Below are 27405 nucleotides of genomic sequence, written 5' to 3'. Positions count from 1 at the left end.
TTGAACATTTGGGAATAAAGAGGACAAGGCTATGGCTGATTTAGAAAATCAAGAGCGTCATTCTTTCAAAGTCTTCCGTCAGGATTTCATCATTGACAAGCGCTTTCAAATCATCAAGGAACTTGGGCAAGGTGCATATGGGTTAGTGGTTTCTGCGAAATACACTGAACTTCCCAATGGAGGATCCGTGGCCATCAAGAAGATTACCAATATTTTCAGCAAAAAAGTGTTGTGCAAGCGTGCCATTCGTGAGATCAAACTCCTCAAGCATTTCAGAGGTCATAAGAATATCACCTCTCTTTTTGATTTAGACATTGTCGACCCAGTGAACTTCAGCGAGGTTTACCTTTATGAAGAACTTATGGAATGTGATTTGCACCAAATTATTAAGTCGGGTCAACCATTGACTGATGCTCATTATCAAAGTTTCGTGTACCAGATCTTGTGTGGGCTTAAGTATATCCATTCTGCCGATGTTTTGCATCGTGATTTAAAACCGGGAAATTTGTTGGTGAATGCTGACTGTGAGCTTAAGATTTGTGATTTCGGGTTAGCTCGAGGTTTTTCCAACGATGCCGAAAAAAACGCTGGGTATCTTACAGAATATGTGGCCACTAGATGGTACCGTGCCCCAGAAATCATGTTGAGTTTCCAGAGCTACTCCAAGGCCATTGATATTTGGTCAGTTGGATGTATTTTGGCAGAATTGCTTGGAGGCAAACCGATTTTCAAAGGTAAAGATTACGTCGATCAATTGAATCAGATCTTGAAGATAATTGGTACTCCAAATGAGGAAACTCTTGTGAGAATTGGTTCACAAAGAGCCCAGGCATACGTTAGATCTTTGCCATTTATGCCAACGGTTCCTTTCAGAAGTCTATATCCTGAAGCCAGCCTCGAATCTCTTGATATTCTTGATAAAATGCTTGCGTTAGATCCAAGTGCCCGTATTGATGTTGATGAAGCTCTTCAACATCCATATCTCCATGTTTGGCATGATGCGGCGGAGGAGTATGGGTGTACTGAGAAATTTGACTTCTCATTCGAGACATTGGAAGATTTCGAAGGTATGAAACAATTATTGTTGGATGAAGTACGTAATTTCAGAGAATTTGTACGTCGCCCACAACCTCCGCAAATTGATCAAGAAATGTTAGATCAACAAGAACAGCAGAGACTTCTTGAGCAGCATCATTTTGAACAACAGCATTTTGAACAACAACAACAACAACAACAACAACAACAACAACAACAGCAACAACAACAACAACACCAGCACCAGCAGCACCAGCAGCACCAGCAGCAACAACAGCAACAATATGAGGCAGCAGGAATGAATAATAACCATGATGTCAGATCACAAATGATGTCACCAACAGAATATGTAGGGAACCAACAACAACTAAACCAGTTCTACGATGATCCACCAAAGCCTCAAGAAAACATATTTTATCAGGATGCTAATGGAATTACAGATGTTGGGATGAACGAGAGTAAGGGAGATTTATTGACAGGTTTAGAACAGGAATTGGAGTTTGGATTGGACGGTCAAGGATTTTATAGATAATAATGGGCTACTTAGTTTCAGTCCTCTTATTTTTATATAGAAGTAACTGCATAGATAAACCTAGCTAATATTTGACAATATTAATAATGTTATAAATATTTATTTCTGAAGATCTTGCAATGATGGGTTCAATAAATTTGAAATGTTGAACTTTTCAACCGTTTTTCACACTAAAGTTTTTTTTTTTCCTTCCAGTCAACTTATTTCAATGGTTTCTCCTCATTTCTTCACTTATGTTATTTTATCTATTCATATTTCACTTATAATTACACCAACTTAGAGTTATCGAACTCTTTCTTTTGTATTATGGCAATTATCGCTTAAAAGCAATGCAATAGATTTCGTGTTATCATACAAAAATATAGTTTGGATCTTATTTATAAATGACGTTTCGGAGTTAAGTCAGTAATGGGATATCCCTTAATGTGGTCGAGCAAACAGAACCAGAGTAGCAAACTAGCCTTAAAATGGTAAATCTACGAATTGCAAAAATAATGGACAAATGATAGTTAAATCATCGCAAAACAACGAAATACATTTCAAGCAACTAAAGCATACACAAAAATCGGTTTAAATAAAAATAATAACTAAATCAAGACTGTAATTGAATAACTAATAAACACTAATACCAAAAAATTTCATTATTTCAGTATAAAATAATATTTATGGAAATTAATGAAAGGAAAAATTTTTCTAAATATTCTCCTCAACAAGTACAGAAAGCAATTTGCTTATTTACAAACCTTACCGTCAGCGATTTCTCTCTTTTCACCGTTAACAATCATTGGTTCATCCCAAGCCCAGGAGTTGTTGATGAAAGCTCTGTCTTCTTCCTTGGTGGCGTCCAACTTGGTGAAGTTGTAACTTTCGTGATCTGGAGCAACTTCGAAAGCTGGAGCACAGTCTTGACCTCTGACCAAGAAAGCACCAACGATACCGTTGTTGTTGTTTTCACCGTAAACAACCATGGAACCGAAAATGTACTTGATGGAACCAGTCAATCTGTTGAAGAAACCACCAATCAAGTTGTTAGACATGAAGGTCATGGTCAATTCATCGTTGTACTTGTATTCAACCTTCCAGAGGGACCATTCAGCTGGGTTGTAGAATTCATTCCAGAACCATGGCAAAGCCTTTTCACGGGTGTCTTCGTTAGAGTACTTAACCTTCCAGTCGTTAAGTGGGATGGTGGACTTACCCAAAAGTTCCAATGGGTGCTTAGCCTTCTTTTCAACTGGCTTTTCTTCCTCAGCTGGCTTTTCTTCCTTCTTGGCTTCCTTCTTTGGAGCTTGTTGTTGCTTTTGCTTCTTTTCCTTCTTTGGTGGAACGAATTCGATTGGCTTTTCAATCAATTCAAAAGTTTGAGCGTACTTAGATTCCTTGAAGATTGGGGAAGCAGTAATAGTGTTGAACCATCTCATGATTTCTGGGTGCTTGCTTCTCCATTCTTTACCCCAAACGGTGGCGAAACCTCTGGACATGGCGAAAGCAGCGTAGACATCAGCGATGGTCATTCTTTCACCAACCAAAAAGGTGTAGTTAACCAATCTTTGTTCAAAAGAGGCAGCAACGAGTTCAGCAGTGGCCAAGTTTTCGTCAACAACCTTCTTGTTGTATGGAACTCTACCTTGCAATGGCTTGAAAGCACCAGAAAGGGAACCAATCAATTCAGAGTTGGAGAAAGACAACCACTTCATGAGTTCTGGGAATTGTTCCTTGGCACCCAACAACTTAGCTTGTTCAGCTTCTGGGAGCTTGGCGATCAAGTAGAACATAACGGCAATGACTTCAGTCAATTTCAAACCCTTTGGACCAATCAAAGAAGGAACCTTACCCAATGGGAAGTTGGCGGCAACGATTGGTTCCTTGATGTCCTTGACGGCAACATCAATCTTGTAGTGTTGAATTAAGGCTTCAACGAAGAAACCTCTCATGAATGGACCGGAGTAAACAGTGTCAGCTGGCATTTTTGGATATGTGTAGATCTATAGGGATACCAAAAGGACAGAAACAACAGGCGTGTGAAAATTTTTTTGGGGAATTTTTGGTGATTTTGGAGGGAGAAAAAAAAAAAAAAAAAAAGAACAACACGTGAGCTCCGTGTCGGTATGTGGTAATCCGTGTCGGCCGACGTGCTTTTCTTTTTTCTTCTTTTTGCTTCTTCTTCTTCTTCGTCTTCTGTCACCAGTAGCAGATCGAGGTAGAGTATCAGTATTTTGTATGTTCTATTATAATAATAACCACTCTCGTAATTAGCGATGCAACTTTCTAAATTGACTGTATTACTGGAATCGATCCACCACCTTGTGGTCAACAAGAATCCTTCAATGTTCTGCCAACCTCCAATGAATAGGCAGTTTTATAACAATACTGTACTTCACACGCTCCAAGAGATGGGTTATGACCAACAGAAGTTATTCCCAATAAACCGACTCGACTTCAATGTCAGCGGGTGCGTTTGTATAGGGAGATCAAAGATTGCTGCCCAGCAATTCTCCAAAAACATGAAGGGAGGGAAATGGTCCAACAAAGGGTTCATTATTGATAGAAAGTATGTGGGATTGATGGAACCAATAAAACTGAACAAATATTTATCACAATTCAAGAAACTCCCATTGGTTGAAGATGATGTGGGACTTATAGATGTTATCGTCGATGGAAAGCAGGCGAGAACTAAATATCAGATCATTGATTCCGACGATGATCTGGGGAGGAAACTCGTGGCATTAAGATTACTTACAGGAAGAAAACATCAGATCAGAATACATCTCAATCATTTGGGATACTCGATAGTTGGCGACTATAAGCACGGATATAGAAACACTAGCGACAAGACCACAAGACTGGATGATTTGCCTTACAGTGCTCCCATTGCCCTACATGGAGCATATATGAGAAACAAGATTGGGATGAAAGAGTATGAGACATTTGCCCCATTGCAATGGAGCTGGAAATTGAGTGATGGGTCGGGGTTGTGGGACTGGATGATTGAACGAGGGCATATGAGTGGGGAACAGGAGACGTTTGGGGAGTTGAGCGACAAAATAAAGGAGGCCCTTAGGGACCTCAAATGACCATTGTAACCAGAAAATTCCGTATATAAGAACAAAAATGTATATATAGTGTCAATTGTAGGGACAATTAACATTCTTGGGAGTATCCGGGGAAACCTGCCTATGCGGCCGTGACGGTGACACAGAGTAACAAAAAAAAGCGCAGAAAATCACCAAAAATGACATAGTCACCACTAACAGTAGCTAGCAGCAGGTTGATACTCCACTAATCATGCCTAAAGACAAGATATCATCAAGACCATATGTCCCAGTGACATATGGCGAGAGTATTCGCACCAACACCAAGAAGATCAATTATATTCATGACATTTGTTCACTTGTGATGGGGACGGTGGCGGGGATCTTGAACCTCGAGTCTCTCCATGGGTTTGGGTTCTTCTTTGGTGCAAGCTTCTTGGTTGATTTGGTGATCTATGTATTGGCTCATATCAATAGCGGTGGGAGCACTAGCAACTACTTCCAGCATCCGATAAAGGAAATATTTTTGGTTGACTATTCTCGAAGTGTGTTTAGTTTCATCATGATGTGGACATTGGTAGTGTGCTTGATCAGTACGTGAGTCTACAAGGTTCTCTTATATTGCCCTTTCTTAACTTTTAACGTTTCTGAAGATGCTAGCTTAATTATCTATATTTTGGCTGTCATCAATTGATACCAGCAAACACGTCGCAAGCATAATGAAGATGATGGATGATGAAGGTTCTATTTGATCAAAAATTGAATGACAAGAGCATATTGCAAAAGTTTCAATTAATGAACACGAAAATGAAGATGACATACAAGAAGGCTTTCAATTGATCAATAGGAAAATTCAGATTATAAACGACAAATCATCCGATGCTGATAATTTGTTTGGGACAATAGAGGGAAAACAAACCCAGTCATCATTTCATAAATGTGTATTATAGCAATGGATTTTCATTATAATATTGTAATCTGACCTGAACTGTAGATTGTGAAACCACAAATAATTAAATGCAATCTCATAGGGGCAAGCCATACAGCCGAATACGTAGGTATTTTACGACATATTAAGCCCACTAAGTATTGGTAGATTACAGGGGATTACGAGGTTTCGAAATATTGGAAAACTAGTAGTCTGTATTACTACTCATAAGATATACTCATAAGATATTTGGCAAAACCAAGTTTTCGTACGAAACTCTTGCCACAGCCGACGATCTTTTCCTAAAAGGCTCTTCAGTGATAACTCCTACAAATCAAACAGAGGATAACAATAACTACATCCCAAATCAATGATATCAACAACTTTTTATTAAATCAAACTGGCAAGCAACAGATGGTAGACAAAAAGAAAAAAAAAAAAGTAAAAGGTCAAAAATCAATCCAGGAAAATAATTAACAGGGAGCAAATAATATAAATCTAAGACAACTCTCAAAATTAAAAAGACAAAAGCAATCAAGCAGCAAAAATATGGAAAAAATTATTATTATTAATATTATTATTATTATTATTATTATTAATGAAAATCAGGTAAAATTAATCATAACACAGCAGAGCAAACAGTCTAACGACGTAAAACAAAACAAAAAAATTGCGATAGAAAAGAGCAAACATGAAAAAAAAAAAAGATTTTTTAAAACAAAAAACAAAAAATATAATAAGAAAGGGATGGACCAAAAAAAAAAAAAGCAGAGATCAATCCGCATTGTTTTTCTTTCTCCAAAAGAAAGTCTTTTTGAATGGGCTTCTCCCGCCAGTAGTACCACCACTGGCTGCGCCAAAACTAGCTTGTCCGGCTGGACTGGATGGCAAGGATCCTGGTGAACCTTGGAAATAACGTATGCTTTGATTATTTATTCCAGCACCAGCACTTCCGCGGTGTCCCATTTCGGAATTGGCCCTGCCATTGCCACGAACATCTATAGGCTTCCCAGAAAATGAATTATTGGCACTCTCATTAGTACCACCACCACCACCACCGGTGAATGCGTCCAATACAGTGGCACGGCCCCCCAATGTGCTACTACTCGCCGACCTAATCAATTTGCCGAGTCTAGGAGGAGCACCAAGGATAATGCTAGCGGTTCCGCCAGTTTTACCATTTCTTCCGCCAAGTCCAACAGAGTTTCTAATTGGAGAGGTTGGAGTCGATGGGGGTGTTGAGTTTTTAGGACTGGTAAACTTTATCTTGAGTGAAGCAATCCCGTCGTTTGTTAACTTTTTGATATTTGGATCTGAAATCCAAGATCCTCCGCTCAGACTGTTATTAATATTTAGATAAAGAATCCTTCGCTGTTGATCAATGATACTGCTTTCAATAACCGTGTTGACAAACTTTCCCCAATTGCCATAGATCAAACTTGGGTTTTCAAACGAGGTCAACAAATAATCGAGTCTTGAAATCTTTTTCAATAAATAATACGACTCCTGTTTCACATCACCAATAGACACTTGGGAGTGTCTTGCTAAATCAGTAGAAATGGAACCACGGTTGGAATTTATTCCACCACCCGCACCTAAGGACATCATAGAAACCCGCTTGGAAGCAGCGTTGATTTGCGAAAGGTTGCGAAGCAATTCCTCTGACGCATATGCAAGATTATTGTTTTTCATCACTTGCTCATCGAACTTCATTGACCCAATCTTAAAGGAGTTTCTAACGCTTCCTGGACCACTGGAATTGCCCATATCAGAAAAATTGAATTCATCTTGCTGGTTTTCCAATTCAGCGGCAAGAATCGTTGCAAGCTGGGTGAGCCTGAAATACTTATCAATCAAGAATGGGTTGGTTGGTAATTCAATACTAATCTGTGGGGAAATGGAAATATCTGGTCTAATCACTGTGTCACTAAGATCCAAAATCTTCGGTCTATGATCGAGCTTCCTATTGGTGATTATATCCAAATACTCCAATAATTCACTTTCATGTTGTTCAAGAAAATAATTCATCTTTATTAACCAAGGTTCTTTTGCCCCAAATCTGGTTCTATTTGATAACGTTAACAAGATTTTAGAAATCAAAGTCAATGTTCTTTTGATATTTCCCGTTTGATGGTCCTTGATCAAGAAAAACAACTTTGGATTCAAAATTGCTGGACAAATTAATCTAAGAAACAAAAACCCAGTGACGCAATTCAAAGCCAAATTGCTTTGAGACTTATTAATGTCCAAATCGTTGGGATCATTGAGAAATCCACAATTTTCTAATTTGTTTCTGAATATTTCAAGCTCCCGGCGAATTGGTGCTGGTAAATCGTTACACGAGTTATAGATTTTTTCCCAAATCATTTCCACGTAATCGAACAACTTCATAAAATTTTCGTCAATAATCGCCTCTTTTTCCTCGGTGCTACCACGAATTCTTGCTGGATCAATTTCACAATCGTAATTGTCTTCTGCCACTTGTAAAACGAATTCACCAACCACTTTCTCCAAAAATTCTTGCCCAACTCGAAGATTATATTTTTCAAACGTCTTACTAAGAATACTGTTACCACGAAACAAAGTATTGAAAAAATTGGTTGACATTCCATTGGCACGCATCATTGATCCGCTCTTTGCATGATTGGATCTTGCAACTACACCCACTTTTCGAAGCTCAAAATCAATTAATTCACTGAACCAAAGTTCCTCCTTATGCAACGCCTGGAAAATATCCAACATCATGTTAGAAATTTCTTCAAGATCCTCATACTTGGAGGTCAAATCACTCGAACTGAGAAATTCAATGATATCGGCTAATGAGGTGTTTATGAGCATCTTTTGCAATGTATCAAAGTTGGAAGGTAACAAGATATGCCATTCTTTCAATGATAATCGCACGCAAATTTGACCAATTGGCACGAGATTATTCGTCGGAGAATAAACAGGTACCCATGTTTCTTTCCCTTTAGATTCATCAATGATCTCTTCGGTGATTGTCACTATCCCAACGATCGTATCTAACTCAGAATAAAATTTATCACCAGCAGCGAGTTCTGGTTGTTCGATTTTTGAAGTCTTGTTTTTTTGCTTTTTGGCCACCGCATTTAGAACACTTGAAGGCACACATTTTTTAATGAGCATTTGAAACCCGCTAGTAAGAATTGGTAAATCGAATACAAACTCTTCCCGCCAAAATGGACTCTTGCTACTTTGGACAATCGAGGTCCTGGCCCAGGTAGAGTCCCAAAATATTATGTCCGTATAAAGCTTTGGAGGGGCAATGTTACCTTCGTCATCCAAATCATCACTATCGGAGTTTTCCACAGGGCAGTCGGAAAGATTAGCTTCAAGAACATCCACATGCAATTTCTTGTAGATTCGAAACGACGATTTTGTGGAGTATTGGGAACTGATACCAACATATTCACCAGCGGCAAGCGATTTTAATGCGACAAACCAATCTTCAAGATCAATATGAAGTGGGAAGCTAAGTAATATTCTTTGAACTGGAAAGTTTCTGAGTTCATTAAATTTGACTACCGGACTTGGAAGGAAAAATGGTGGCCGTTGGCTAGTTGGACAAAGATTGCTATTCATATTCAGGTCTCTCAATTCTTCAATGACCCCAAGGAATAACACATTAGAGTTTTCGAATATCAGATGGTGTACCTGGCGAATTTCTGATCGAATCAAAGTAGAAACATTGATGGAGTATAACAAAGTACCATCGTACTCTGATAGCAAATCAAGAATCCCGTTAGATTTGACCACCCCCATTGCATAAAACCATCCTTCCTGGACATCCTTATATTGATCAGAAGGGTACAATGGATTTCTAGGGCCAGGAATCTCAAGGTTTTTCCGCTGGTTTTTAGGAATTGGCCCATACACTTTGAACCGACACACCAAAAGGTTTTTTTCCTCTTTATTGATCACAATCACGTTATCCTCATCATCATCATCGTATATCAAAATACTTTGGCTCATTGCCACCGAATCTTTTTTAGGATTATCATTGTTTGCACCACCGTTATTGATATTGAGCATGTTTTGGGGGTTGTTCATAGTGGCAAAAGGAAGAGGGATATTGAAATATTTGTTATGAATACCGTACACGTTCATGTTTTGCCAAACCATAAGATTAGCCAAAAACCGAACAAACTGGGGTTTCTCATTGTTTATACTTTTAAAATAGCATTTCTCCTTGTTGACTGACACCACCTGGATAGTGGATATCCCATTGTGAACTGACAACGACACAGAACTTGAATGAAGGTTCCTAATAATAACATCGCTGTAAGGGTTGGTCAGTATATCTATACTGGAGTCAGGGTCATCCTGTTGGCGTCTTTTTTGGAATGAAGACTTTCTGTTATTGGAGTTTCGCGACGTAGCAGACCTCCCTAGATTGAATAGCTTATGGTTCTTGAGTTTGATTGCGTTATTATCCACTTCTGCACACTGCGATACAGAATAAGATATCGTCAATTGACCAATAGAATTGATTTGTAAAGTGTTGGTCTGCCATTGGGAGTTATCGTCGGACCATTCTAGATCTCCGGTAAAACTACCCTTGTCCTGAACCATATAATGCCTGAGATCATCTGTGGTGAACAGACGGCTGCTTACGGCCAGTCTGGATGACATCATATTGAGGAAGAAAGGAAATTGGAGTATCTATTTTGTTTTGGTTATGTAGGTATATTGATTTGTTTGATTGTTGTTATCTGATTAGATCATATGAATCATGTTCTTTTAGACATTTATTTTTCTTCTTTCAAATCCACGTCAACTTTTCAGCGGAACCAAATTTCTTTTTTCCTTGGAAATTGCGCAGCCCTGGCTGCTACTGGCTGCCGGGATTAAATTTACACGTGATGCCACTGCCGGAATTGGTTTATTGATGGGAGCATTTAATTATCAGTTATCTAATAATAATAATAATAATAATAATTACCACCGTGTTACAGTTTCTTTGATACGATTGAAAAAAAAAAAAAATGTGTGCAATATATAAGATAAATAATACATTCAATTGAAAACCTAAATAGAGGAACTAAAAACACCATCATTCTCTTCCTATTTTGCAAAGTGCAAGCTCATGTTCAACCATTTTCTTTGCAACACCTCCTCAACACTTAATCCTCTGTTACCATAAGTCAATGGAGCAAAGAACACAAAACACCAAATAATGGCACCAGTCAAAACCAAGAACCCAATAATTAAACCGAGTTTGTTGACCTCGGTAATCTTAGACTTACTCTTCTTGGTCTCCACTTTTTCAGCCTCTGTGAGTAAATCTGGACCTCTGTTATCACTAAACACAAATTCAAATACCGCCCCGCTGAATTCTGCAGCAATGAGGTGGGCTGGCATGTAATGATGCAAAAACTTTTGACGTCCCATAAGGAAGAATGGGAAATAGTGGGCACACCATCCGAGGAAGAAGAATCCAAGAGTGTTGTACAATCTATTTCTGGCACTGTCGCTCAAAGGATGGTAGTTTCTGCGTTGGGTAAGTTGGTCTGCGATAACAAGCCCAATAAACACAAAAATGAATGAAACTTCGATCCAGTACCCAATAATATTACCAATGAAGTAAATTTGTTCACGAGTAGCATCTTTGGTCCAGAATGAAACACCACTAAGAGAAAATGGCCAAGATTCAGGAGATGACGCGAATGGATGTTCAGAAGAAAGTTTATTGTTGTGGTAAAACATCAATCTTTGAAGTTCAAACCATTTTTTCAAAAATGGAATGTGACGAATTTTCTTTGGAACATAAGAACTACGAGGGTCTTCGGCAGTAAGACTGGCAATGGTGTTAAAGAACCACAAGTTAGAGCCATCTGCAACTTTCTTGTTACCATTGACTTCTTGTTGGTTGAACCCCCATTCTGGCAAGAGTTTATCATCATGGGTCCACATGGCAACCACAGTTGGAATGTGCAATAATCTGAAAATCGAAGCCTTGGTCTTCAATTTTCCACCCTTCTTATCGTGTGATTCAAGTTTGAAAAGAGTGTAGTTGTATTTGTCTCCCAATGCCTTTTCGGTATCAATGGTAGTGAACTCTTCGTTAGTTGGATAGAATGGGGAAGCAACATCATGAGTTAAAAGGAAAGATTTGGTGGCAGGATGGTACAATCTAATAGTATCCCCCAATTTGACAGGCTTACCCTTGGCTTCTTCTGGCTTAAAATCTTTAGCCGGGAGAATTTGCCAATAGTTATTAGGATCGAATTCTTCTCCCTTGTAACCGGTAACTTGTTGACCTTGGGAAGAAATACGGCCGTCATCGTAACGCAATGGGTAAGTGGCTTCGTGAGAGTGAAGGAAAGCTTCGGTATCCTTATGTTGAACAGTTAAACTATCATAATAGAAAATCTCTTTGGCATCTTTGGCCAATGGAGAATCAGCAAGAGTTTCTTGAAATTCTGGGGACATGAAAGCGTCACCTGGACCAGAACGAGTCAAGACAGCAAAATGGATCCAGAACCAGGATAAGTAAAGAACAAATGGCAAGACAATAAGCCCAAAAACTCTGGCTCCAAAATGTTTACCAAAGTATTTGATGGTGTGGCCTTGACGGTAGTCCAAAATATTCCAGAGTTCAATGAATACACCAAGACCAACCATCAAGAATGTGAAAACCCCGACGTACTTTGTGGAAATCACAAGTGACAAAGAGACCCCAGTTAAAAAAAGCCATTTCCACCAGTTCACAGAGAATGGTTGATGACGTTGCTTAGAAAATTTCACGTAACAATAGATCAGTAATGCGACAGTCAAGTTCAATGTGGCATCAAGAAGAATCAATCTAGTTTCTGCGACATGGGCATTGTCAAACAACACAATACTTGAGGCAAATAAACAAGTGATAACTCTGTAGTTCAATTGTTTCATGGTCAAATAAACGATTGGAATGGTGATGGTACCTTGGATTGCCAGAAGAGTTCTGTAGGCGATGTAAGGAACATTATTGGTTATATAATTGTCGCCGATATTTTCAAACTTGAATTTCCCGTCATAACCAATGATCCACCCGGCAAAGGCAATAAGAAGTTTAGCAAATGGAGGATGAAGATCAAAGAAATATGTTCTTTGAAGATAGTAAGACGCGAATTTACCAAAATGCACTTCATCAAACACCACTTCGTCAGGATAATTGATGGAGTAGAAACGAGTAATAAAGGCTAGTATAGTGACAGTATACAAACCAACCTGATACATCCATGGAGCATCAGGAAGAGAAGAAGTAGATGATGACTTGGAGGTTAAAGCTTTATTCTTGGCTTCCGGATCATCGTTGTCGACGATCTTTGGTAAAGGTTTTTGGAAAGCCTTCAGGCCCTTTTTTTTCAATTGAGGAGCCATTTTTTTTTTTTTTTCAAGTTGAAAAAGAAAGAATTGAGCTAGACTTCCTAACAATTGGAAAAGAAAAAAAAAATCGTTGTTGACAACTATTCTCCAACTCTTGAAATTTGAACATCCCAGGCACACCGCACCAATTTTTCCCGGTTTCATGAAATTCGCGGTGATGTGGCTTTTCAAGCTCACGTGTTAACGGTGTAAACCTGGTTTTGGAAGGCTTTAGGGGATGTGTATATGTATCCAGCGTACTGGGAGGTTTATATATTATCTGTTTATATTCTATAGTAAATTGTAAGCACAATGAAGTAAAATGAAATGAAATGAAAAAAAAAAAAAAAAAACTACATCATTGGCGTTGCTCTGGTGCCCCGGTACATTTCCAAAGAACTGGACGTGTATGAACAATTTCGTTATAGAACACGGTTTACATCCCCATTGGTAATGATAATACCAATGAAGGTCGATGGTGGTTAATATACTATGATAAAAAGAAAAACGAAAAAAGAAATTAGGGATTACATTTTTTTTGCTGAGCTATGTGACTTTGGAAAATCAATTGATGATTTAGAAGTGCCAATAATGTAATTCATCAACTGCAAAATGAGTATAGTAAGTATATAAAAAAAAAAGATGATACCTTGAAGTTATATCTTTTCCAGTGTATGTGATTATTTATTAGCTCATTTATCATTAAGATAAGCTACATCCTTTTGCTTAAAACAGTAGTTTGATGAATAATTCAGTATTTTCTGAACCCCTTTATGAATTCAACATCAGATGGTTCTAGGATCCCCGTGGCAAGGTCATTTTCCTACATAGCTTTTCTTCTTCAAATAGATCAAAAATGACCAAAATTAAATGAAAGTAAAGAGAACAGGATTGTGTGATGGCATATAATTGAGCCAATGATCTTGAAATCAAGGAAGGAAGAGCGAGTAACGGTGGCAATGAATCGTTTACAAAAAAACTTGTGCAGATACATTTTACCAAGCCAAAGATTTAACTGTCCATTGAAATACCTTTTCTATTTTTTGTTTTGTTTTGGATTGGAAGATGAAATCTTTTTTTAAATTTAGCTACTGAGAAGTAAATATGATTGATGCAATATATATTCAGGGCTACGATGATTCGTTCTTTCCAAAAATTCTTTCTCTACGCGTGATGTGAGCAGTGCGGAGTTATATTTGCCATCTTCATTTGTATCAGTATGGGCTGGAATTCTAAATCTCTCAAAATATGTTAAGCATGCTTAATATGAGGTACTTACGACTTCATCAAGTGTATATTAGGTTTTAATGAAGCATCTTCTTGAGAAATACTTTGGTTTTTTTTTTAAAAAAAAAAACAAGATAAAATACCTTGGGATAGTCTCCAAGGGTTGATGGTAAGATTTTCTACGAAGGTTTTAACGAGATAGGATAGCAAGGCTCTATTTTTTTTTATGTGTTTAACCAGTGTTGAGAAAGTACAAACGTATTCTAGAAGATTTTAAGAATTCCAAGATAGATACCAACAAAATAAGTTTACACGGGCTGAGATATAACTATGAGACTATTTTCCAGACACTTGGTTTTGGTTTTGCTTAATATTAAAATAAAAAAATAAAAAAAAAAAGTAATCTGCTGCCTCTGCCACAATTATCAGTCTCTGATACTACATCACCCTCAGAATGGTCTCCAAACAACAACAATAAAATCTCCCCGAATAACAATACTGCTGAATTTTGGTGATGTTGGGTCGACGAATTATGCATGCGAGGGGCTACCCGATCGTAGGAAAATTTTTCCAAAAATCAATATAAAAGTTTGGAGGCGGGAACATTATTAATATTCTTCTCACTTTCTTTTTCTTTCCTTACTTAGTAATTATGTTATTCATAGCACAATTAATTATGCAATAAAAGAATTGGTAAGTTGGTACTAATACTAGCATGACTGATGTCGTTGCTGTTCTTCATGGTTAATGCTGTTGTAATTTCAAACCAACAATCCTTCGTCAGCCATTCAAGCTGATTGATAATGATGACTGAAAAATTTTACAAACTAGAGTTTCTGAGTTTTAATTGTGATTAGGAAATTTTCTTTATCTGAAACTGATCATTGAAACTCTGTTTTCTTTGGTTAGTTAGAGTGGATTGTTGGTGAGAAGTTGATAGATACTCTTGCCTTGAACAAACAAAAGACCCATTGACTAACAATATATCCTTATAGTTTTTTTTTACTTTCACTTTCTCAAAAGATTGACTAGAAGTGTATGTTGATATTATTAGTGACGCAAATCAAATTTAATTAAGTGATGAAGAAAAATTAACGTTGGAATTACCGACTGAATTTTCTTTATGTCGACAAAATTTTTGGCACCTCTTCTGATTTTTATTTATTTATTTGCTTATTGTGAGATAATGATGTGGATGACCTCCAGAACACTAACAAGTGACAGCGATTTTTTTTGTAGCGTTTTTATTTTTTGGCAAATGAAAATCGTCACTCTTCCAATTTTCTAAAAGGTATGTTATTTTGTTTCTTTTTCAATCCATGATGATTTCATTATTAAGTGATGAAGAAAAATTAACGTTGGAATTACCGACTGAATTTTCTTTATGTCGACAAAATTTTTGGCACCTCTTCTGATTTTACATCGAATGAAATTCATTATTATTTATGGATTACTAGTTATTTTCGTTATTCATTTACAGCCCACTAACAAGCGTTAAATAGGTAAATATTTATATCACTTCTATCGATATTTCAATAAGTTGTCTTTCTGATGATTTATGCACTGGGCACTGATAAAAATTCCATGAGTGACAATGCTTTTTTTGGTGGGCCTCAGAAACCCACCGTAACTGAAATTTCAACTTATTGATACTTATTATTTATTTTTGCAAATAATACCCATATGTTTTGAAATCTGTTACTAATGAATATCAGTTCCCAACTTTTTTTTTTTTACCTTTTTGAAAAAAGGAATCAATCAAGGAGCATTTGATTATGGTAAGGTATGTTAATATTGTTTGCTCTGAGAATATGTCCGAGATAATTTTTTTGCTTTTATGATGATACTCTAGATGACGAGTCAGATTTCGGGATACCCGATGATGACAACATCTTTTTAATACCATTCATGCTTCACTGAAATAGCAAATTTTATCTCAAATTTACGATCAACAGCACATGTGATTTTTTGTTTTTTTGATGAATACCAACTAACATTGTCGTAGTTTTTCATATTTTGAATAGCACAATATCAGTCAAGTGAACTACAGAGGATGAAATTACAAAATTTGACAAGCATATGTCCGATTTCCATGAGGATAGATTTTGTGTCTGATGTTTTCTATATTGATTGCCTTTTTATTTCGGTGTAATAATTTTATGAAGATTTGAGGAAATATTAACACAATTCAGACTTTCTTTTTTCAACTTTCTCTTTTTTTTTTTGGATGTGTTACTCCGAGTAACATTCAACCAAAGACATTCTGATTGTCAATAGGTATGTGGTCTTATTTTTTTTTCTTCCACTTTGGTGGTTGTTTGAAAAGATAGAAGCCTGAATAATGGTTTAACAGTATATGATGATTTTCCAACTCACGACGGTCCTCTGTGTTTGAAGTATGTTAACTTCAAACCTTGATGATATCTGCCTGTGACAAGGCCTGGATCCTGAACACTGTTACTATTAAAAAGGCTTTTTTCTTCTCTTCTAGATTTCTTGAACCTGTTTTAGCTAACTTTATTTAGAAATTGTATGTATTGAATAAAGACAATAATGAATGGTTGAAAGAAAAGAAACTTGTATGATGATTGTTAATTGTTATTGAAATATTTTGATGAAATATAAAATAATAAATTCGATTTGCATGTCAGTCTGATTTAATTTTCTTTATCTTTATCGGCTCATGAATGGATTATCTCCTCAATCTGAACTTGTTTTAACTAACAGATGCAAAGTTGGTTGGTTTGTTTCTAGTTTTTTTTTTTTTTTTTTTCTTTTAATAACTTGAATGCAATTAACTTCGATATAAGGGGTTTAATCTATCATTATTTTTTGGCTATTTAGCAATTATAGTTTGTAAGAGTATATGGAAGTGTTCGTGGCTTGCTTGGTGACAAAGATACCACTGTTTCAGTTGGTCTTATATAAGTGTGTATATACAGAGAATAAGGATTCTATTCAAACTAGATTATTGGGAGAGCCCATAGAGGATGAAAGAGGAAAAAAAAAAGAGATGGGAAACTTAAAGCAGATTAAAAAGTTCATTAAGCCATAAAATGTTTCACGAATAACACTATGCCAATAGAAAAGATTATAATATATACCAGAATATATTATATTTATATATTTGACCACGTCTCTTTCATTCTCCCTGAGAATTAAAGACCTTGATCATTAATGATAGAAGTAGAATGAGGTTTAATTTTTTTTTTTTTTTCCAAATTAAGAAGAAGAAGAAGAAGAAGAAGAAGAAGAAGAAGAAGAAGAAGAAGAAGAAGAAGAAGAAGAAGAAGAAGAAGAAGAAGAAGAAGAAGAAGAAGAAGAAGAAGAAGAAGAAGAAGAAGAAGAAGAAGAAGAAGAAGAAGAAGAAGAACAACAACAAAAACAAAAACAAAAAATAGACTGGAAAAAACCTATTCTTCTTCTGTAATTGTGTTCAAAGATGATGATTGACGAGGCACTACTTCTAATTTCAACCGTTGTAACTTCAATTCTGCACCTTTGAATACCTTCATTTCTCCAGCGATTAGATCTAATCCTTCACATTCATCTTGAGGGGTGAGTACCAGCTTAGAAAAATATTTTTCCATAATGTCCAAGATCCTCGAATACGAGCTCAAGTATTGTACTTCAGCATCGATCTCCGTATGATTGGTTTCATTAATACTGTCGAGTAACTGGTCCTGATAACGGTGGATCATGTTGGCACTTGAAGTATCACATTCGGTGAGCTGCAAGTTCGGGTGAATCATAAAAATCGAGACCATGTTTGTTTGGTTATTGTGGATTTGAAAGACACATAGATTTGATCGATGATATGGTCAAAGTAATTAATAGATACGATCAGATCACACACTTTCTAGATCTCCTGACAATTCTTCTTTTTTTGAGAGGGAGGGGATAAAAGCCCAATGTTGCTATCTATACTACAAATTGTTTATGCGCTGATCTGTATATATATGCACATATCACGGAGGAAGAGAAATGAGACGAGGGGGTTTCACACCCTGCAATAAAAGAAAAAAAAAATTATAATGAAATTTTTTTTTTTTTTTTTTTTTTTTTTTGTGTGTGTAAATTAATTCATCTTCCCTAACAAAATAGATAAATAAAAAGAAAACCATATAATAGTTGAGAAGATATGTCAGAGAAAGTTAGATATTTTCTTGAACAATCTGTGCCGGAGTTGCAAGATTTGCAGAATAAAGGTTTATTCGAGAAAAATGAAATCACAATGATCATGAGAAGAAGAACTGATTTCGAGCATCGTATTCAGGCCCGTGGTTGTAAACCAAAGGATTTTATCAGATATCTTGAATTCGAAAAGAATTTAGAAAAACTCAGAGGTAAAAGATTTAACAGATACAAAAAAGTTGGTGCCTGTGATACCAGAAGATCATTGAGTGATTATGCTGGGGTCAAGAGAATCTTTTTCATTTACGAGAGGGCGGTTGATCGTTATCCAAATGAAATCAGTTTATGGAATAATTATCTTTTGTATGCCAAGAAGAACGGTTCAGTGAAAACTGTTTACAATATCTATACCAAGGTTCTACAGATACATCCAACAAATATTCGCTTCTGGATCAGCGCTGCCAATTACGAGTTTGAAGAGAATTTCAACGTCAAGGCTTCAAGAGTCCTTTTCCAAAAAGCTTTGAGATTCAATGCCGAATCATTGGACTTATGGTTGGCTTACACCGAGTTTGAGTTGTTATATATTACTAAACTTTTGGAAAGAAGAAGAATTCTTGGTTTGTTGACTGAAAAACAACAACAAGAAAACGAGGGCACAGAAGTCAAGAAATCCATATTTGAAAATCAAGAGGAAGATGAAGACGACGATAATGTTTTGAAATTACCAAATAACATCGATGATGATGTTAAGCAAGAACTCAAACAATTGCCAGAAGCCGACATGAACATGTTGGGAAACCCAGAACAAAACCCTGCTTTGCGTGGTGACATTGCCTTGACGATTTTCGATGTGGCATTCAAGACTTTGCTCAAACATAAGGCGAAGATCATGAATTCTGAATCCAAGTTTTTAAAACAAACCAAAGAAGAATTGGTTTTGGGGTACGCTGGTGAATTCTTGGTGATTTTTGATAAATTCAAGAATTTGAATAGATCCAACTTGAGTGGACATGTTATCAACCATGTGCTTCAACTTATACCACACGACACTAAGGCCAAATTGTTGGATATTGCTTTGCCAATCAGATACGATACCATTGAATCGCAGAATTTTGTTGATGATTTGAAGTTATCGGTGAACAAGTTCATGGCGTACAAATCTAAAATGGACGATTCCAAGTTGACTGGTTTGTTTGTCGAATACTTGAATGATCAATTTATTAATAACGTTGATAATGAGCATCTTAATTCTGCCACGGAAAAAACTGTGGCTACTTTACAAGTTATTATCAAGAAGATTTCAAACTAATTTTTCATAATATATATACAAAATGAGCTTTTTTAATCTTTTTTCACTAATCCATTTTCGCCACCATCTTCGAATTTGTTAGGCACCGGAAATCCGAATTTTTTGGTTTTTTTCAACAAGAAGTTGTAAGATATATAATAAGTAATGATACTGGATAGTATACCAATGACCAACCCTACTAGTGTCAATTGTTTGCCAAAATTATAAGACACGGAATTTGGCAATGCGTAAAATCCATCAGTGAATGGAGTTTCAATGTTATTAGAATATTTTGGCTCAGCATTGTGAAGCCATCTGACCGAAAAATGTAGCGGGAGATAGTCACCGACAATAACCCTGGTCAAGTTTGTGCCCGAGCTCCATCCAACTGCGGACACGATAGAATTATAGCCAGAAGGAGCTTGGACGATAACGTTCATATTGTTGTCGATATCTATATAATTTTCTGAACTTCTTCCCCGGAAGTTGAATGTCAAGGGAACCGAAAGACCGTGTTTATCTGCGGTCTTCTTTTCTTTGATAATTGGCAAACGGCATGAAAAGGGAGCGTCTTCATGGATGTAAAGCTGAAATAAGTGGAAAAGCTCATCAGCAAGATGGATGGTGCATGTGAAATCTTGGTTGGTCTTGTAGCTGAATCTCAAAAAATCGTTGGTCTCTTTACATTTGGGGAAACCTTTGAAGATGATATTTTTTCGAGCATCGATCTTATGAATGCCACCATCGATTCGTCGCTGGATGCAAGTAACGGGAACAGTATCGCCATTTGTGTATTCTGAGAATTCAGGAATGTTGTCTTGTTTATCTAAAAGGAACCAGTCCTTATTTCTATTGTTCATGGCCTGTGCTGCACAGATGAACACAACAAACAACATTTTGTCTAAGATTAACAATGACCTCATAATTTCTATGGTGGGTATTTTTCTTTCCTATCACGGACCGTTTTTTTTTCTTTTTTTTTTTGTTTTTTTTTTGTGTTATCTATTGATGAATATGAGTGCTACTGTTGTACCATCCATACCAATTGACCCTTGGTTATATTTGGTTCCAATACAGAAAATATAAATATGAAAAAAAAAAAAAAAAGTGATTTTTTGGAGAAAAAGGAACAGAAAATCATTCTATGGCAAATGGCATCGGATTTTTTTTTTTTTTGCAAATCTCCATCACGTGTGCCAAGAAATGCGTGAAATCCCAGAAAAAATGACAAAAACCATCAGATAAAAAAAAAATAATAAACAACAATAGTACTAATAATGTGCCATGCCATGCTACTATGGAGAACCAGCAACACCATCACAAACATAAATTAATATATAAAAACACAGATATATATAAGAGATACAGAAAAGACACCAATGGCTAACAAGATAATAAATACCGAGTTGCATATCCGATTTTCAGAGAAGAATTTTTCTGATTTGATCATTCCTGTTGACAGCAACGATGATTTACTCAAGATCAACAACGGGTTTCTAAGGAAATTGGTAAGGGACCACGATCCACAATTACACAAGAAGACATTCAATAAGCGACTCAAGTTCATCTATAATGGGAGACCAATTACCGACTCGACAAATTTTCAAGAATCATTATCAAAATTCACGCGGTTGGTAGGGTTAGAAGAAAGTGATGATGATGATGATGATGATGAAGAAGAGAGCACAACATTATTGAGTAAATCAAAAGGCAAAGAGAATTTACCTCCTACTGTTAAGGATCCTAGAATAAAAGTACACAAAATATTTATTCATTGTCTTATAGGTGACGCATTATCACCTGAAGAATTACAGCAAGAGGATCAATTGGATAGCAAACATCAACTTCCCTCAACCACCCCTGCACCAATCGGATTTGATAGATTATTGAACGCTGGTTTTTCCGAGACCGAAGTGGCGGAATTGAGACAACAATTTCAATCGATATACGGATCAACTTTAAATCTGAATATTGCCAACGATTTAGACGATGAGTTTGACGACGATGAGAATGATGATGAGGAGGAGGAGGAGGAGGAGGAAGATAAAGTAGAACAAGAACAAGAAGAACAAGGAACAAATGAAAATATTGACGGAACAACTGGGACTAGCGTGGCGCACCTACAACAACAAATGGGAGAAACAGATATCAGGCAATTAGAAGAGCGGTGGATTGAAAGTTCCGCCAACGACCCTTCGGGATTAACAACTGTCAATTCAAGAGGGTTATTTGGATTAGGGCTTGCAGAGCAAGGGGATACCAATAATCGGGATTTGCTAGTCGGGGTTCTAATAGGAGCGATTTTTGGAATCTTATCGTTATTACTTTTGAAAGAAGAGTTTAGGATTTTTAATAAACGAACAAGAATGGCAATGGTTGCTGGGGTTCTTATTAATTTCAGTTTTGCAATCGTCAAACAATGGAGTTGATACAAAAGATGAATTGCTATTTCATAATTATCATTGATATGGCGTCGTCAACTGGTCGTACCATGATTTGCATATATCTATCCCTCAAGTCATCTGAAGCTGGGTCATTTGGCAAATCAAAGATTTTCAAAAAGTTTTTCATCTATGGTGTACTTTTCTGAGCCGGTGGATTGTTAACAAAAATAAGAGCTCTCAAGAAAGTGCCATGCCCTTTTGTATCTTCAATGCAAATTCATGACCGTTACTGCTCCATTGGGAGAGCACAGCTCAATTATCATGGGATGAAAATTGAAATTACGCTACTCTTTACATATTAGAAGTAGAGTAGTAATTTATCTGGCGAAATTGTTAGGTGATACTTTAATCCTATGTATTCTATTTATAAATCAAATCATATCATGGCTCTTATTGCGTTCGTGGCGATGATTTCTTACCGTATGATTTTAAAAAAAAAATATTTTGCTAAATAGTACCCCTCCCCTCCCTACCGTACCGTTTGCTCAACAATTAAAATGTGAATGTATCATTCCAGAGTATAGTGCAAACCTAGATTTGTGTAATAGGATACGATATTATGACATATCCAATTGGTAACGTAAGAATCCCCAAAACTCATTGATATTGGGGGCCAGGTGAAGGTGGTTTAAAATCTGTCCAACTTTGGCGCCTGCCCTGCCCCCAAAGTGGGAGGGAGGAAAAGTTCCCATTGCCGAATATCCATTGCTGAATATCGTAATAAATTCATATCGAGGGGGGCACTGTACACTGATATTTTTGGGTGAACCCCACCCACCATGTTTGTATTTGATATCTTCCAATCCAATAATTGACGTAATATATATATATATGTATATATATCACTTTGGAGGTGGTTATCATATCACGCAATAAAGCAATTATCAGATTTTTGTATCTCGAATGGTTGGGCTCCTGCAAATTATCCATCTTTTCGATTCAACTAAAAGATTGCTATCCTTTGGTTGTATTTATTCAAATTTGAAACTTGAAGTATAAGTAAGCATTATGGGCACAATATAATAATATAAGTGAATATAACTCAGCAAGTATGGCAACTAAAGTATTTCATCAATCGACCATGAAGAGACCAGCTAATATTTCATTATTTTTAAAAGGACACAAACACAACAGAGCACACAACAGAGCATCTCCGAACATTGAAAATTACACCATTTTAAAGCCTAGAATTCACAATTACCACTTATTATTCGTTGCTTCGTAATCATAATTTCCATTCAGGTTGATTTATGGTGTATCTTGGCTCTCGTTTTTTTTTCAGTTACTCGTGTGAATATCTATCTCCATTGACGGTGGTTCTGGAACTTGCCTGGATTAATAAGAAATCCTCACCAACACAGTTTAACCAACATGACTCAATTTCCACGATGTATCTAATAAATTCCCAGTACGAGCCAGTCCATGGATGGCATCTTTTTAGTTACTATCTACTTAACCGGTTGATAAAAACAATATATCTAATGGTCGATGTCTTTCAACCACCACGTCAAGAAAATTTTCAAACTAGTTGTGATTTGTATAAAATTGACAAACGATGGCTTTAGAAAACCATTTGGTGAGTACCTATTTCCTTTTTCTTTATTATTTTTCATTTCATTTCATTTCTTCTTGTTTTTATGTGCTGTCTTTTCACTTGTAAAGAGTATCAATTAAGAAGCCAGTCCATGCGTGACTAGGCTAGTATATAGTATAGGGGGTAGGTACCTCGAGTGATTGTTGTGATCCCAGGCAATTCCCGAGAACCCACATCTTTTTGTAATGCGATGAAAGGAACCCACCATAATGCAAAGGAAACAAGATTTCATCTAGATATACTACGGCATGCATTTACCAGGAACATTAACAATAAAGTTCGCGCGAATAATAATAATAACAATGTAAAAGAATAGAAAAAAAAAGGGCGAGCGAGCGAGCGAATGACCGACGGTGATGAATAAATGAATGAATGAATGAAACGATAATTGTGCAGCATCGAAGCAACGCTAACCCTGTACCCCGGAATGCTTCTCCACACTGCCTGCCTCCAACCCAACCGGTGAAAGAAAACAACACCCAATTTCGAGAAGAAGACACACTATCACAAAAAGTGGAGATTGCAGTAATATCAAGGAGAGGAGGGATCAAGGAGAGGAGGGGGAGCTTAGGCCACTCACAGTCAGCTATTTGCGTTGGGGTTTCAATAATTTATCATCATCATCATGATCATGATCATGATCATCTCTCTCTCTCTTGGTGGCGATCTCGATCCGGCCACCTTCTGCCACTCCGAGAGAAAAAGTGGAGGCAGGCAAGCAGGCGCCAAGGGGTCGTTGAAATAATTTTTTTTTTTTTTTATCTTCGTTCTTTCGGTGTTTGAGAAGAGACCCACTGTATTCGTTGATATCAAGTTTGTGTGTAGTGATGAAATAAAGGTTTATAATAACAACGACATACCATGTTGTGTTTTTGTAGTGAAGAGAGCTTAATTTTTTTTTTTTTTTTCTTTTTTTTTTTTTTTTTGGTTCTCTCTCTCTCTCTCTGTCTCTCTGTCTCTCTTCCGTTTCTCCTAGAGCGAGCTTATTGTTGATGGTCCCATAGGTTTCATGCGTTTTAATTAGCTGCTAGCAAATTAACCTTTTGTTTCTCCGCATATTCAATCCAAGGAGAACAAAAACATAACAAAAACAACAACAGGTCAGTGCGTTTCGGTTTCCCTCGTATCCTAAACCTTAGTCGACGATACACGCAATATAAATAGCCGCAGAGCCTACTATTAATCGATAGACTAAAAACTCCGTCAGCCGACAGCAGAAAAAAAAAAAAAAGCACCCAGACGACAATAGCTGTGCAGACTTCACCCTCCAATCGTTGCTAATTAGTGAGGGAAGAAAACAAGCATTGTGCAAGGCTGGACAGCTAGTTATGTTTGTTATCAATGTCTCAGTCAACTTCAACCACATCAAATAATGTTTGTCTAAAAAGTTCCAGCTATCTGTGATTTCTCCCAAACATCCATTGCCGATGCCTCACACAGTCATTTTTTTCTGTTTCTGTTTCTGGTTCTGTTTCTGGTTCTGCTCTTGTCAACTAAGTAGATGCCATGTATCGTCATGCAAAAGGAACTGGAGTACATACTTCCCCCACACAAATAGGGACTAATTTCCCCAGAGTCTTTGAGCCTCATTAATTTTTTTTTTTTCTTTTTTCAGATATATATATATATATATATAGCCATTGTTTTCCGCGATTTCAAATAATTCTGTTTGTCAAATAACTTCTCATCACAAAATCATACCAACATAAAAAATTACTCATCACAGAAACATGTCCCTTGAAGCTAAAGATATCAAGGAGCAAGCGTCTCATATTGAAGATGCCGACTCCTTTGAAAAAAACAACCTCAGAGAAACCGAGATCGATGTTGCTGATGCTCTACTTAACGACGATATTGCTGACGGAGAAGAAATTCTCCGACTCAAGAAAATCGTTGGTGAAGGTCGTGAGGCAATGGAAAAAAAACTTCTTTGGAAAATGGACCTCCGTTTGATTGCCCCACTTATCATCATTTTCATTTTGAATTTCTTGTACGTATGGCTTTTATTTCCACAGTAAGGCCTCCCTCCCTCCATTGGGCCCAAAGATATATATATACATTACATTACATTGAAGGTATCTATCTTCCTGCAATGTATTATTATAACAGACAGCAAGCACAAACAGTGGGTTCACACACTAGTATAACCACACCCAACCCTTGTTCTCTAGCATCATCATACTAACATTATTTATTTATAGGGACCGTACTAATATTGCCACCGCCCGTTTGGATAAGCTTGAAGAAGATACTGGATTGAAAGGTACCCAATACAACACCATCATTGGTATTTTTTACGTCGGTTATGTCTTGACTCAATTTGGTACCAACTTGATCATCAGTAAAGTTAGACCTTCGGTGTTTTTGCCATCTATTATGGTCTCTTGGGCTATTGTTAGTGCCAGTTGTGGTGCAGTGCAAAGCTTTGGTGGTTGGGTGGCCATCAGATTCATTTTGGGGGTTGTGGAATCACCATTCTTTGGGGGTTGTCTTTTCTATCTTTCCGCTTGGTACACTAAAAAAGAATTGGCCACCAGATTGTCTATTTTCTACTGTGCCTCATTGATGTCTAATGCGTTTGGTAGTTTGCTCGGTCAAGCCATTCTTGACAGATTTCAACACGACAACCGCGGAATTGCTGCCTGGAGATGGCTTTTCATCATTGAAGGGTCTGCAACCGTGCCTATCGCTATAATCTGTATGTTCATTTTGCCAGATTATCCTCACAACACCAAGTTCCTTGATGACAAAGAAAAAGCCCTTGCAAGATTGAGATTGATCGAATTCTCTAGTCAAAACGATGATTTTGAAAACCAGTCTATCAAAGAAGGTGTTAAAGCTGCTTTCACCGACCCTGCTTTGTATTTGCTCTGGATTATCCAACTTGGTATCATGACTGCTGCTACTTGTAATGCCTTCTTCCCAACAATTATTGGGTAAGTAATAGTGATATTTTTTTTTTTTTTTTTTTTTTTTTTTTCCTCCCCAGAGAGATATTTTTGACGACTAACATTTTTTCTTTTCTTTTAGAACTTTAGGTTACGACAGACAAAAGACTTTGTTTATGGTGGTTCCACCATGGGTGGTTGCCGCAATCTTGTCGGTCTCTTTATGTTTCCATTCTGATAAAAAGAATGAAAGAGGTTGGCATATTGCTTGTGGGCTTATTCTTCCACTTGTGGGATTTATCATTGCCATTTCCACCATGAATATCGCCGCCCGTTACTTTTCCATGTTCTTGATGCTTGGGATTTACTCACCATTCACCATTGTGTTTTCCTGGATTTCCACCACCTTGTCTACTCCTCCAGCTAAGCGTTCGATTTCGTTTGCCTTTGTCAATGCCTTTGCCAACATTTCTTCGACATACGCCACCTATTTCTATCCTGCCTCGTCCAGTCCAAAGTACACCGAAGCCTGGGCTTGTAATCTTGCATTCACTGCTTTGGCAATCATTGGCACCATTGTGTTGAAGTTCTACCTTAAGAGCAGAAACGACAAATTGGATGCTGCCAATGAGGAAGATTTGGCCACCGAAGGGAAACGTATTGGCTCCAGAACCATTGCTTTGGCTAAGAAATACGATTGTGAACCACATTACAGATTCACCACTTGATTTGTTGGAGGTTGTTGGTTGTTAAAATTCCTTGATGATAATGATTTTTTTTTTTTTTTTTTTTTTCAAAACGACGATAGTTCTCTCTCTTTTTTTTTTTTTTTTTGTTTTTGTTTTTGTTTTTGTTTAAAGTGTACGTTCTAACGTTCATTGCTTCGAAGTTTTCTCTTTTTATTCTTTCTATATTTCATTTTGCTGCGTTGTGTT

The 27405-nt window shown here is 36.9% G+C and overlaps 12 protein-coding genes across 12 annotated transcripts; 7 read left to right on the top strand and 5 right to left on the bottom strand. All coding sequences in view use genetic code 12, as the record gives it.

The window, feature by feature from the left end:
- Positions 1 to 31: 31 nt before the first annotated feature.
- SLT2 (mitogen-activated serine/threonine-protein kinase SLT2) lies at positions 32 to 1567 on the top strand (the record flags this gene model as incomplete). The annotated part of the gene is made up of 1 exon (XM_064996105.1): positions 32 to 1567. One exon carries the CDS (start codon positions 32 to 34, stop codon positions 1565 to 1567), a length of 1536 nt encoding a protein of 511 aa, XP_064852177.1.
- Positions 1568 to 2298: 731 nt separating this feature from the next.
- TEF4 (translation elongation factor EF1B gamma) lies at positions 2299 to 3534 on the bottom strand (the record flags this gene model as incomplete). The annotated part of the gene is made up of 1 exon (XM_064996104.1): positions 2299 to 3534. The coding sequence occupies one exon, from the start codon at positions 3532 to 3534 to the stop codon at positions 2299 to 2301; it is 1236 nt and encodes a 411-aa protein (XP_064852176.1).
- Positions 3535 to 3825: 291 nt separating this feature from the next.
- On the top strand, positions 3826 to 4641 carry PUS5 (pseudouridine synthase PUS5; the record flags this gene model as incomplete). Its single annotated transcript, XM_064996103.1, has 1 exon — positions 3826 to 4641. The coding sequence occupies one exon, from the start codon at positions 3826 to 3828 to the stop codon at positions 4639 to 4641; it is 816 nt and encodes a 271-aa protein (XP_064852175.1).
- Positions 4642 to 4852: 211 nt separating this feature from the next.
- Positions 4853 to 5200, top strand: EMC6 (Emc6p; the record flags this gene model as incomplete). The annotated part of the gene is made up of 1 exon (XM_064996102.1): positions 4853 to 5200. One exon carries the CDS (start codon positions 4853 to 4855, stop codon positions 5198 to 5200), a length of 348 nt encoding a protein of 115 aa, XP_064852174.1.
- Positions 5201 to 6301: 1101 nt separating this feature from the next.
- Positions 6302 to 10180, bottom strand: BUD2 (GTPase-activating protein BUD2; the record flags this gene model as incomplete). Its single annotated transcript, XM_064996101.1, has 1 exon — positions 6302 to 10180. The coding sequence occupies one exon, from the start codon at positions 10178 to 10180 to the stop codon at positions 6302 to 6304; it is 3879 nt and encodes a 1292-aa protein (XP_064852173.1).
- A 429-nt stretch (positions 10181 to 10609) lies between these two features.
- Positions 10610 to 12907, bottom strand: PMT4 (dolichyl-phosphate-mannose-protein mannosyltransferase; the record flags this gene model as incomplete). Its single annotated transcript, XM_064996100.1, has 1 exon — positions 10610 to 12907. The coding sequence occupies one exon, from the start codon at positions 12905 to 12907 to the stop codon at positions 10610 to 10612; it is 2298 nt and encodes a 765-aa protein (XP_064852172.1).
- A 1927-nt stretch (positions 12908 to 14834) lies between these two features.
- DASC09_024960 (uncharacterized protein) lies at positions 14835 to 17549 on the top strand (the record flags this gene model as incomplete). The annotated part of the gene is made up of 2 exons (XM_064996099.1): positions 14835 to 14862; positions 17347 to 17549. 2 exons carry the CDS (start codon positions 14835 to 14837, stop codon positions 17547 to 17549), a joined length of 231 nt encoding a protein of 76 aa, XP_064852171.1.
- On the bottom strand, positions 17533 to 17886 carry DASC09_024950 (uncharacterized protein; the record flags this gene model as incomplete). The annotated part of the gene is made up of 1 exon (XM_064996098.1): positions 17533 to 17886. One exon carries the CDS (start codon positions 17884 to 17886, stop codon positions 17533 to 17535), a length of 354 nt encoding a protein of 117 aa, XP_064852170.1.
- A 374-nt stretch (positions 17887 to 18260) lies between these two features.
- On the top strand, positions 18261 to 19565 carry UTP6 (snoRNA-binding rRNA-processing protein UTP6; the record flags this gene model as incomplete). Its single annotated transcript, XM_064996097.1, has 1 exon — positions 18261 to 19565. The coding sequence occupies one exon, from the start codon at positions 18261 to 18263 to the stop codon at positions 19563 to 19565; it is 1305 nt and encodes a 434-aa protein (XP_064852169.1).
- A 32-nt stretch (positions 19566 to 19597) lies between these two features.
- Positions 19598 to 20467, bottom strand: DASC09_024930 (uncharacterized protein; the record flags this gene model as incomplete). The annotated part of the gene is made up of 1 exon (XM_064996096.1): positions 19598 to 20467. The coding sequence occupies one exon, from the start codon at positions 20465 to 20467 to the stop codon at positions 19598 to 19600; it is 870 nt and encodes a 289-aa protein (XP_064852168.1).
- Positions 20468 to 20923: 456 nt separating this feature from the next.
- On the top strand, positions 20924 to 21973 carry DSC3 (Dsc3p; the record flags this gene model as incomplete). The annotated part of the gene is made up of 1 exon (XM_064996095.1): positions 20924 to 21973. The coding sequence occupies one exon, from the start codon at positions 20924 to 20926 to the stop codon at positions 21971 to 21973; it is 1050 nt and encodes a 349-aa protein (XP_064852167.1).
- Positions 21974 to 25312: 3339 nt separating this feature from the next.
- On the top strand, positions 25313 to 27198 carry DASC09_024910 (uncharacterized protein; the record flags this gene model as incomplete). The annotated part of the gene is made up of 3 exons (XM_064996094.1): positions 25313 to 25572; positions 25784 to 26518; positions 26613 to 27198. 3 exons carry the CDS (start codon positions 25313 to 25315, stop codon positions 27196 to 27198), a joined length of 1581 nt encoding a protein of 526 aa, XP_064852166.1.
- Between the last annotated feature and the right edge of the window lie 207 nt (positions 27199 to 27405).

Source organism: Saccharomycopsis crataegensis, assembly GCF_037102585.1.
Source record: "Saccharomycopsis crataegensis DNA, jcf7180000000075, whole genome shotgun sequence".
NCBI classification, from domain to species: Eukaryota; Fungi; Ascomycota; class Saccharomycetes; order Ascoideales; family Saccharomycopsidaceae; genus Saccharomycopsis; species Saccharomycopsis crataegensis.
Note: the sequence above shows the minus strand (reverse complement) of the source record. Positions and strands in the feature narration are given on the sequence as shown.